The following is a 12305-nucleotide window of genomic DNA, read 5'->3' on the forward strand; positions in this document are numbered from 1 at the left end:
TTGTGGACAGTCTAAGGCACACCTGTGCACTAATCATGGTGTCTAATCAGCATCTTGGTATGGCACACCTGTGAGGTGGGATGGATTATCTCAGCAAAGGAGAAGTGCTCACTATCACAGATTTAGACTGGTTTGTGAACAATATTTGAGGGAAATGGTGATATTGTGTATATGGAAAAAGTTTTAGATCTTTGAGTTCATCTTATACAAAATGTGAGCAAAACCAAAAGTGTTGCGTTTATATTTTTGTTGAGTACATTGATGCTGACTTGCAGTGCAGGTGGCTGCATGAGCACAGCTCAGGGGCTTTGGAGTTACATTTGTGTCATTAATATCTGAAAGGAAATGCTTTTGACAAAAACTACAGATTTAGTTTATTTTTATGTCCACAGATCAAGGATCAAGTGGCCATGTACAGATTTTATTATTATTTTTATTTATGTCCAGAGATCAAGGATCCAGTGACCATGTATGTATTTTTATATTTATTTTTTAAAAAGGTTTATTTTTTAATAAAGGTCTGTTTTTAATTAGGTGTTTGAATTTTTTTTACTTTTATTTATTTATTTTAATTTTTTATGTTGAACTGTTCTGTGTGAGGCACCTTGAGACAGCAATTTGTTGTAATTTGGCACTTTATAAGCTGATTAAATTGAAATTGAACAACATTTTATTGAGTCTTAAAGTAAATATGAAATTGGTTACTGGATCCTTAAACTCGGGACATAATAAACTCTACATGGTGGATCCTTGATCTCTGGACATAAACAGAAATAAAATCTGTTAGTTTTTGTCAAAAGCATTTCCTTTCAGACATTATTATTGGCATGAATGGCTTTCCATACATATGAGCTGAGCTCTTGCAGATGTGCTGCAGGTCAGGTTTATAAATAATGCAGGACGTCTCATTTTGGGAGGAAAAAACATTTTAGTCCACTGTAGTTTATTGTCTGTATTGCAACATTTGTAAGAGGTGTCATTTTATTTAAAGCGGCAATTCGTTTTGAAGTTATTAATTCCGAGCGGATTCTGTCTCAGCAGAGAGAGAGCCGCACAGAGTTTGAAGCTGTGCGGAACGGAGGACGATTCTCGTTTCTCGACTGCAACAAGACAAGAGTCCCGGTTAGTGACTTTAATCCACACAAAAGTGACTCTTGATATAAAACCCCTGGCAAAAATTATGGAATCACTGGCCTCGGAGGATGTTCATTCAGTTGTTTAATTTTGTAGAAAAAAAGCAGATCACAGACATGACACAAAACTAAAGTCATTTCAAATGGCAACTTTCTGGCTTTAAGAAACACTATAAGAAATCAGGAAAAAAAATTGTGGCAGTCAGTAACGGTTACTTTTTTAGACCAAGCAGAGGGGAAAAACTATGGAATCACTCAATTCTGAGGAATAAATTATGGAATCACCCTGTAAATTTTTCCTTCCCACTGTAGCCAAGTGCTTGCTCACAGGGGGTCGTTTTGACCGTTGGGGTTTTACATAATTATTGTATGGCCTTGCCTTACAATATAAAGCGCCTTGGGGCAACTGTTTGTTGTGATTTGGCGCTATATAAAAAAATTGATTGATTTTCATCCCCAAAACTAACACCTGCATCAAATCAGATCTGCTCGTTAGTCTGCATCTAAAAAGGAGTGTTTACACCTTGGAGAGCTGTTGCACCAAGTGGACTGACATGAATCATGGCTCCAACAGGAGAGATGTCAATTGAAACAAAGGAGAGGATTATCAAACTCTTACAAGAGGGTAAATCATCACGCAATGTTGCAAAAGATGTTGGTTGTTCACAGTCAGCTGTGTCTAAACTCCGGACCAAATACAAACAACATGGGAAGGTTGTTAAAGACAAACATACTGGTAGACCAAGGAAGACATCAAAGCGTGAAGACAGAAAACTTAAAGCAATATGTCTCAAAAATCGAAAATGCACAACAAAACAAATGAGGAACGAATGGGAGGAAACTAGTCAACGTCTGTGACCGAACTGTAAGAAACCGCCTAAAGGAAATGGGATTTACATACAGAAAAGCTAAACGAAAGCCATCATTAACACCTAAACAGAAAAAAAACAAGGTTACAATGGGCTAAGGAAAAGCAATCGTGGACTGTGGATGACTTGATGAAAGTCATATTCAGTGATGAATCTCGAATCTGCATTGGGCAAGGTGATGATGCTGGAACCTTTGTTTGGTGCCGTTCCAATGAGATTTATAAAGATGTCTGCCTGAAGAGAACATGTAAATTTCCACAGTCATTGATGATATGGGGCTGTCTTCAGGTAAAGGCACTGGGGAGATGGCTGTCATTACATCATCAATAAATGTACAAGTTTACGTTGATATTTTGGACACTTTTCTTATCCCATCAATTGAAAGGATGTTTGGGATGATGAAATCATTTTTCAAGATGATAATGCATCTTGCCATAGAGCAAAAACTGTGAAAACATTCCTTGCAAAAAGTCACATAGGGTCAATGTCATGGCCTGCAAATAATCCGGATCTTAATCCAATTGAAAACCTTTGGTGGAAGTTGAAGAAAATGGTCCATGACAAGGCTCCAACCTGCAAAGCTGATCTGGCAACAGCAATCAGAGAAAGTTGGAGCCAGATTGATGAAGAGTACTGTTTGTCACTCATTAAGTCCATGCCTCAGAGACTGCAAGATGTTAAAATACTAGTGATGTGTTGGAGCGTTCTTTTGTTTTTCATGATTCCATTTCAGAATTGAGTGATTCCATATTTTTTCCCCTCTGCTTGGTCTAAAAAAGTAACCGTTACTGACTGCCACAATCTTTTTTTTCCTGATTTCTTATAGTGTTTCTTAAAGCCAGAAAGTTGCCATTTGAAATGACTTTAGTTTTGTGTCATGTCTGTGATCTGCTTTTTTTCTACAAAATTAAACAACTGAATGAACATCCTCCGAGGCCGGTGATTCCATAATTTTTGCCAGGGGTTGTATAACCCCTGGCAAAAATTCTGGCTTTCAGAGGGGTTAAGAAGCGGACTTACCGCTTCTGAAGAGCAGCGAATCAAAGAGCCACAAGCCATTGAATCGAAGAATTGCTTTGATTCCCACTGTAGCCAAGTGCTTGCTCACAGGGGGTCGTTTTGACCGTTGGTGTTTTACATAATTATTGTATGGCCTTGCCTTACAATATAAAGCGCCTTGGGGCAACTGTTTGTTGTGATTTGGCGCTATATAAAAAAAAATTGATTGATTGATTGATTGATTCAGTGGCTTGAAGCGTTTCAATGGTTTCAAACTGGAGCCGCGCTGCAGAAACGGTTGATTACAGGCGCTGTATTGAAAATAAGCGTAACGGTCCAAAATTTTAGCGTAATGGGCCATAACGGAAGTTTGCGCTAGCTAGAACCCTGGATGGATAACAAAATTCATGATGGATAATATAGCAATAGTGGAGTTTTTAATAGTTGCACTGAAAGAATAAAACACCATTTAACTAGCTACAGTTAGTAAGCATCTACAGGTATGAATTCTTCATCAACCTAAATTTTAAAGTATGTTTTTTCTTTATTTTAGATGACTGAAATGTGAATTTATCATGCCTAAGAAAGATAACAAAAGCTCAGGATCGTGGCTGGCACTTACTCTCAGATGACTCTAGAATCACAAAGCTATTAACTCCGTGAAATTAGCTTGCAAACAGATCATTCTTATCTGAAATTTGAAAAGTATCTGTAAGTCAAGGCTTGTAGCACTTAACTGGTTAGAGATTTTGTATTTTGTATTCCAAAATTGAATTCCTGAGAAAATGTCACATCAGAATGATCTGTTTGCAAGCTATTTTCACAGAGTTAATAATTTTTGTGATTTTGTCATGATATTGTGACTCACAACTCGAACCTTGTCCCAAGGTGTATGTAAACCTGTGATCTCAATTGTTTTCTTTGTAAGTTTAATAGAACGCAAACATGTTGCAAACAGGCATCTAATGTGTTATTGTCCACAGATGAGCAGACTTTGTTAATGGCCAGCTGCTCAGCTTCTGCCACTGAAGACAAAATTGCTCACTGTGTGGAGCTTTTGCTTTCCAGAAGTGCTGATCCCAACATTGTGGACAGGTGAGGGGTACAGATGTTATCATGGAAATTTAAACATAGCACACTTACTCTTAATGTTGTATGATAAATGGTTCAGTTTGAAATGGGTCCATTTGTAAAGCCACCTTCACACATTACATGATTGTACCCGACTGGCGAATGAAGGAGGAATCGCATGCCACTAGTGGAAAAATTGGAGCCGCCTCAAAGGCCTCGTACAGCTCTCGCCACATCAGTTCGCACACCAGCTGCCAAAAGACAGCGAGTGCCCTGCAAGTGCCCATTTGACCCTCTCCTCGACAGGTGTCGGCCAAATTCCAGGTGCCACACATGAACATTCAACATCGCTCGCTGATCACTTAGAAAAGGCGGGGCTATTCACTCTCCCAGCATGAGAGTAGAGTGCAGATGACCGCTGTCTGTGAAAATTATCTAAGTGCAACACGAGTGCGGCGTTACCAAACAACACATATGTCAATTAAGTGGGCCCCCCGCAACACGTGGCATGCGGGGGGAGGGGGCACATTTGCATGACATGCTGATAATTATGTACAGATAAGATCACATGGGGAGCGGCCAGTGACGTATGAGTGCACACATCACAGCAAGGCGCCTCTCAGCTGATCGCCGGCCAGTCTCTCACTGACAGATGGAAATGGCGGTTCACTGCACACGACGTGTTAAATTAAAAACACAGAGAACACAGGGTGTGTCTGCAAACAGCAGCAGCTTTTGGGATCAGTCGACCTGCAAGTCACGGCTGGGAAACACGTACCGTGTTGTGACAGACAAGACATCACAACTGTCCACCTTGAGGCGCGTGCATGTGTGTGCTGTTCTCACGTGGAAATACATAAAAACATATATCGCCTTTGCTACGGGCTGGAGCGATTGTGTCAGCTCGCACATCACCAGGCTGTGCCAGGTGAAAAGTGATTTATTTTAATGCTTTACTTTGACACAAATCGGTTGAAAACCAAAGAATTCTGTAGTGTTTTGCAATAATGGAGGTCGCCATTCCCGTAAATGAAACCGAAGCGAGTTGATTTGTTAAACAAGCTGTGAGTGGTTGGATTTCGAAGCGACTCTGTCACCGCACCCTTGAATACAATAAGGTAGGTATGGCACATGGGTTAACATTCTCCGTCACCACGACGGAATTCTGCCATTTGGAAAATTTAACCACACATACGTGCGCACGTGGTGTCATGTGTGTTTTTGGGCCGAAATATGATACTCTCACTGTCAAAGCAACATCCCATTCTGTGCTAATCAAAGCAGCAGCAATGTCAGCGTGGATGGCGCCTGGAGGAAGGGACTGTGTGAATTTTCCTTCCTCTCTGCTCTGTTTACTGCTTGCCATGAGTCACGGTCCTTCTCCTCCCTATCTTCGTGGGAACATTGGCAGACTTTCCCCAAGTAGAGCACGGCGTGGCTTTGCTTTAAACTAATGAAGCATTGATCCGACTCACTGCTTCGATGGTTCATTGTTTTATTTCGCTTTATCTTAGTTTTGCCCCGCTAAAACCCCAAAGAGCATATGTCTGTGAGTAATATGAGCGAAGCGTCGCGCAGCCGCGTGAAGCTCACTCATGGTACAGGGTGTACTAAACAGGAAGTGTCAATTTTCAAATCCACAGTAAAACAGGAAATGTTCAAATGTCACTTCCTGGATTGACAGACGAGATCCCATGGAATCTCGTGTGAAGTCAGTGGCAAGCTCACACTCAAACAGGAAATGCCGAATTCCCAGTCACAGTGAAACAGGAAGTGTTCAAATGTCAAACACTTCCTGGCATGGGGGGAGCTAGAGCAGAGGCTGGGGTTTCACTGGACTCTCCTGAAATCTGATTGGACACAGATGATTGACATGTCACAGCACCACACGTCTGGTTGAAAGACCTGCATTTTCAATCAGTGAGTCACATTGACTGCTAGGTTCCTCCTGTCCAATAGTTTGTGCTGTGTACCACAAAAAGTTCTAATCCACCTTAGTAGAAGAAAAATCTTTGCTTCAGATTTGAACTGAACACGTCGTTTGAAGTATGGACTTCTAATCACACCAAACCTATATTGGTGAGTAAATGACCGTATTTTATATCAGAAATGAGGTCCAGTTTGTTAAAAGCAGTATTTCTCCTTTAATTCGGGTGGCTTATTGTTGGCTTATTAGTTGAATTGAATTTATTTATTTATCTGGCACACAGCTGAGCAACAACAAAGGCAATAAGAAAACATAAAAGAAACAACGTACGAACACCCGTGTGGCCGAAAGGGTGAAGGCAGAAGCAAAGCTTATAAGCACCCTCCCCTTATACCATTAAAAATAAAGAATATATATATATATTCACACATACACACCTACACATATGGTCATAATAGCTGTACAAGAAAAGAGAGAAAAGAAAAGGAAAAAAGTGCATAAACAATTTAACTTAATTGTTGTGTGTTGGGGGGTGTGGCTGGACATTTTGGTGTTCTTCTCTTTTCTTTGCTCTCCAGGTGGCATGAAAACTGATTTGTGTGTGGAGAAGGTGCTGGCTGAAGAGTCCTTCACCCTCATCAACATCATGTGCAGCACCTGTGAATGGTGCTCACGTGCAGCCTTAAAGACTTTCAGCTGAAGCAGATAATTGGATGGCGTTCTGCATTTAAGTCATGTGTGATTCAAGCAGAATTGCCGGGAACTCGACCTTGTGATGTTCATTTGTGAGACGCTGAGGACCGTGCCTGGGTTTGACACATCGAGCCTGTGAAGCAGGAAGGGTGAGGGACACATGCTGTCAGCACACATCAGAGGTGATTAATTGTTTGACTACTTGTTGATAGTAACTTGGTATTTTGTTACGCAGTATATTTGAATTGTGATGAGAATTGTGCAGCTCGCTTCTCACTGCTGTGGCGTGCGGACAAGTGATCCTCCACCTGTTGTGAGAGGCTTCTCATTTGCATAAAGCTTAAAATACAGACCTGAATGTGTTGCTGATGGTGTGTGTCTTTTGAAGGATATTAGTTGTAACTGCTGACTTACCTCACCTCTTCTATCCTTCGCAGAGAGTCGGTTTGTCGTGTCCACCTGGGGGGTGTTTGGCGGTGATTGTGAGTCCAGAAGCGCCGGGCTTCGATCCTTTTGGGCGCTGGAGAGCGTGCCAGCCTTCACTCCACCATAATGACGCTATTTTAGTTTTTACACTTTGTTATGCACCAGCGGGTGAATAAATAAATTGTTTTTGTTATTGGAACCGCTTTGTGGTTATTTTAGCGCTGGGTTCCGTCAGACGCAGGTCCGCTCCTCGTCGACACATAACATTAATCACAAAATTTAAAAAACAACCAAACAAGTAAGATTGAACAGTGACAAAATGTAAACCTAATCATTCAACCTATAACGGGTAAATATATTATTTTTGTAAAATCTTTTAAAACCAACCAATATACCAAGTATTTTAATATTATCAGGACAATTATTCCAAATATTAACACCCCTGACGGAAACACAATGACTTTTAACAGGAGTTAAAACAGGTTGTCCTAAAAGTTCCCTAAAAAGCCTTCAGTTAATTCAAAATGCTGCAGCTAGAGTACTAACGGGGACTAGAAGGAGATAGCATATCTCACCCATATTGGCCTCTCTTCATTGGCTTCCTGTTAATTCTAGAATAGAATTTAAAATTCTTCTTCTTACTTATAAGGTTTTGAATAATCAGGTCCCATCTTATCTTAGGGACCTCGTAGTACCATATCACCCCAATAGAGCGCTTCGCTCTCAGACTGCAGGCTTACTTGTAGTTCCTAGGGTTTGTAAGAGTAGAATGGGAGGCAGAGCCTTCAGCTTTCAGGCTCCTCTCCTGTGGAACCAGCTCCCAATTCAGATCAGGGAGACAGACACCCTCTCTACTTTTAAGATTAGGCTTAAAACTTTCCTTTTTGCTAAAGCTTATAGTTAGGGCTGGATCAGGTGACCCTGAACCATCCCTTAGTTATGCTGCTATAGACGTAGACTGCTGGGGGGTTCCCATGATGCACTGTTTCTTTCTCTTTTTGCTCTGTATGCACCACTCTTTTTCCTGGTTCTCTCCCTCAGCCCCAACCAGTCCCAGCAGAAGACTGCCCCTCCTTGAGCCTGGTTCTGCTGGAGGTTTGTTCCTGTTAAAAGGGAGTTTTTCCTTCCCACTGTAGCCAAGTGCTTGCTCACAGGGGGTCGTTTTGACCGTTGGGGTTTTACATAATTATTGTATGGCCTTGCCTTACAATATAAAGCGCCTTGGGGCAACTGTTTGTTGAGATTTGGCGCTATATAAAAAAAAAATTGATTGATTGATTGATTGATAGTACGGATCTTCAGTTTCTCAATAATGTTCCTCTCAAACTGTAGCTGGAATCTCTCATTTTAAAGAGATTCTGGACATGTAGAGGCAAAAGCTTATTTTTAACTTTATACATAATCTGTATTGTAATATAATCAACCAAGTCCCAGAATTTTAAAATTTGCAGACAAGCAAATAATGAATTTGTTGGCTCTCGATATGGTTTATTACTGATAATTCTTATAGCTTTCTTTTGCAACAGAAAAACTGGTTTAGTATTAGTTCTGTATGTATTTCCCCAAACCTCGACACAATATGTCATAATATCAATCAATCAATCAATCAATTTTTTTTTTATATAGCGCCAAATCACAACAAACAGTTGCCCCAAGGCGCTTTATATTGTAAGGCAAGGCCATACAATAATGATGTAAAACCCCAATGGTCAAAACGACCCCCTGTGAGCAAGCACTTGGCTACAGTGGGAAGGAAAAACTCCCTTTTAACAGGAACAAACCTCCAGCAGAACCAGGCTCAGGGAGGGGCAGTCTTCTGCTGGGACTGGTTGGGGCTGAGGGAGAGAACCAGGAAAAAGACATGCTGTGGAGGGGAGCAGAGATCGATCACTAATGATTAAATGCAGAGTGGTGCATACAGAGCAAAAAGAGAAAGAAACAGTGCATCATGGGAACCCCCCAGCAGTCTACGTCTATAGCAGCATAACTAAGGGATGGTTCAGGGTCACCTGATCCAGCCCTAACTATAAGCTTTAGCAAAAAGGAAAGTTTTAAGCCTAATCTTAAAAGTAGAGAGGGTGTCTGTCTCCCTGATCTGAATTGGGAGCTGGTTCCACAGGAGAGGAGCCTGAAAGCTGAAGGCTCTGCCTCCCATTCTACTCTTACAAACCCTAGGAACTACAAGTAAGCCTGCAGTCTGAGAGCGAAGCGCTCTATTGGGGTGATATGGTACTACGAGGTCCCTAAGATAAGATGGGACCTGATTATTCAAAACCTTATAAGTAAGAAGAAGAATTTTAAATTCTATTCTAGAATTAACAGGAAGCCAATGAAGAGAGGCCAATATGGGTGAGATATGCTCTCTCCTTCTAGTCCCCGTCAGCACTCTAGCTGCAGCATTTTGAATTAACTGAAGGCTTTTTAGGGAACTTTTAGGACAACCTGATAATAATGAATTACAATAGTCCAGCCTAGAGGAAATAAATGCATGAATTAGTTTTTCAGCATCACTCTGAGACAAGACCTTTCTGATTTTAGAGATATTGCGTAAATGCAAAAAAGCAGTCCTACATATTTGTTTAATATGCGCTTTGAATGACATATCCTGATCAAAAATGACTCCAAGATTTCTCACAGTATTACTAGAGGTCAGGGTAATGCCATCCAGAGTAAGGATCTGGTTAGACACCATGTTTCTAAGATTTGTGGGGCCAAGTACAATAACTTCAGTTTTATCTGAGTTTAAAAGCAGGAAATTAGAGGTCATCCATGTCTTTATGTCTGTAAGACAATCCTGCAGTTTAGCTAATTGGTGTGTGTCGTCTGGCTTCATGGATAGATAAAGCTGGGTATCATCTGCGTAACAATGAAAATTTAAGCAATACCGTCTAATAATACTGCCTAAGGGAAGCATATATAAAGTGAATAAAATTGGTCCTAGCACAGAACCTTGTGGAACTCCATAATTAACTTTAGTCTGTGAAGAAGATTCCCCATTTACATGAACAAATTGTAATCTATTAGACAAATATGATTCAAACCACCGCAGCGCAGTGCCTTTAATACCTATGGCATGCTCTAATCGCTGTAATAAAATTTTATGGTCAACAGTATCAAAAGCAGCACTGAGGTCTAACAGAACAAGCACAGAGATGAGTCCACTGTCCGAGGCCATAAGAAGATCATTTGTAACCTTCACTAATGCTGTTTCTGTACTATGATGAATTCTAAAACCTGACTGAAACTCTTCAAATAGACCATTCCTCTGCAGATGATCAGTTAGCTGTTTTACAACTACCCTTTCAAGAATTTTTGAGAGAAAAGGAAGGTTGGAGATTGGCCTATAATTAGCTAAGATAGCTGGGTCAAGTGATGGCTTTTTAAGTAATGGTTTAATTACTGCCACCTTAAAAGCCTGTGGTACATAGCCAACTAACAAAGATAGATTGATCATATTTAAGATCGAAGCATTAAATAATGGTAGGGCTTCCTTGAGCAGCCTGGTAGGAATGGGGTCTAATAAACATGTTGATGGTTTGGATGAAGTAACTAATGAAAATAACTCAGACAGAACAATCGGAGAGAAAGAGTCTAACCAAATACCGGCATCACTGAAAGCAGCCAAAGATAACGATACGTCTTTGGGATGGTTATGAGTAATTTTTTCTCTAATAGTTAAAATTTTGTTAGCAAAGAAAGTCATGAACTCATTACTAGTTAAAGTTAATGGAATACTCAGCTCAATAGAGCTCTGACTCTTTGTCAGCCTGGCTACAGTGCTGAAAAGAAACCTGGGGTTGTTCTTATTTTCTTCAATTAGTGATGAGTAGAAAGATGTCCTAGCTTTACGGAGGGCTTTTTTATAGAGCAACAGACTCTTTTTCCAGGCTAAGTGAAGATCTTCTAAATTAGTGAGACGCCATTTCCTCTCCAACTTACGGGTTATCTGCTTTAAGCTACGAGTTTGAGAGTTATACCATGGAGTCAGACACTTCTGATTTAAAGCTCTCTTTTTCAGAGGAGCTACAGCATCCAAAGCTGTCTTCAATGAGGATGTAAAACTATTGACGAGATACTCTATCTCCCTTACAGAGTTTAGGTAGCTACTCTGCACTGTGTTGTTATATGGCATTAGAGAACATAAAGAAGGAATCATATCCTTAAACCTAGTTACAGCGCTTTCTGAAAGACTTCTAGTGTAATGAAACTTATTCCCTACTGCTGGGTAGTCCATCAGAGTAAATGTAAATGTTATTAAAAAAATGATCAGACAGAAGGGAGTTTTCAGGGAATACTGTTAAGTCTTCTATTTCCATACCATAAGTCAGAACAAGATCTAAGATATGATTAAAGTGGTGGGTGGACTCATTTACTTTTTGAGCAAAGCCAATAGAGTCTAATAATAGATTAAATGCAGTGTTGAGGCTGTCATTCTCAGCATCTGTGTGGATGTTAAAATCGCCCACTATAATTATCTTATCTGAGCTAAGCACTAAGTCAGACAAAAGGTCTGAAAATTCACAGAGAAACTCACAGTAACGACCAGGTGGACTATAGATAATAACAAATAAAACTGGTTTTTGGGACTTCCAATTTGGATGGACAAGACTAAGAGACAAGCTTTCAAATGAATTAAAGCTCTGTCTGGGTTTTTGATTAATTAATAAGCTGGAATGGAAGATTGCTGCTAATCCACCGCCCCTGCCCGTGCTACGAGCATTCTGACAGTTAGTGTGACTCGGGGGTGTTGACTCATTTAAACTAACATATTCATCCTGCTGTAACCAGGTTTCTGTTAGGCAGAATAAATCAATATGTTGATCAATTATTATATCATTTACCAACAGGGACTTAGAAGAGAGAGACCTAATGTTTAATAGACCACATTTAACTGTTTTAGTCTGTGGTGCAGTTGAAGGTGCTATATTATTTTTTCTTTTTGAATTTTTATGCTTAAATAGATTTTTGCTGGTTATTGGTAGTCTGGGAGCAGGCACCGTCTCTACGGGGATGGGGTAATGAGGGGATGGCAGGGGGAGAGAAGCTGCAGAGAGGTGTGTAAGACTACAACTCTGCTTCCTGGTCCCAACCCTGGATAGTCATGGTTTGGAGGATTTAAGAAAATTAGCCAGATTTCTAGAAATGAGAGCTGCTCCATCCAAAGTGGGATGGATGCCGTCTCTCCTA

General features: G+C 40.4%; 1 protein-coding gene across 1 annotated transcript in view; it reads left to right on the forward strand.

Moving 5' to 3' along the window:
• The window catches only part of asz1 (ankyrin repeat, SAM and basic leucine zipper domain containing 1), a 265510-nt gene that overhangs the window by 21749 nt on the left and 231456 nt on the right, over positions 1–12305 (forward strand). The window contains 1 exon segment of the mRNA XM_034175985.1: positions 3985–4096. Within this exon segment, the coding sequence (XP_034031876.1) occupies positions 3985–4096 (112 nt within the window).

This window comes from Thalassophryne amazonica, chromosome 8 (genome assembly GCF_902500255.1).
Source record: "Thalassophryne amazonica chromosome 8, fThaAma1.1, whole genome shotgun sequence".
NCBI lineage: Eukaryota > Metazoa > Chordata > Actinopteri > Batrachoidiformes > Batrachoididae > Thalassophryne > Thalassophryne amazonica.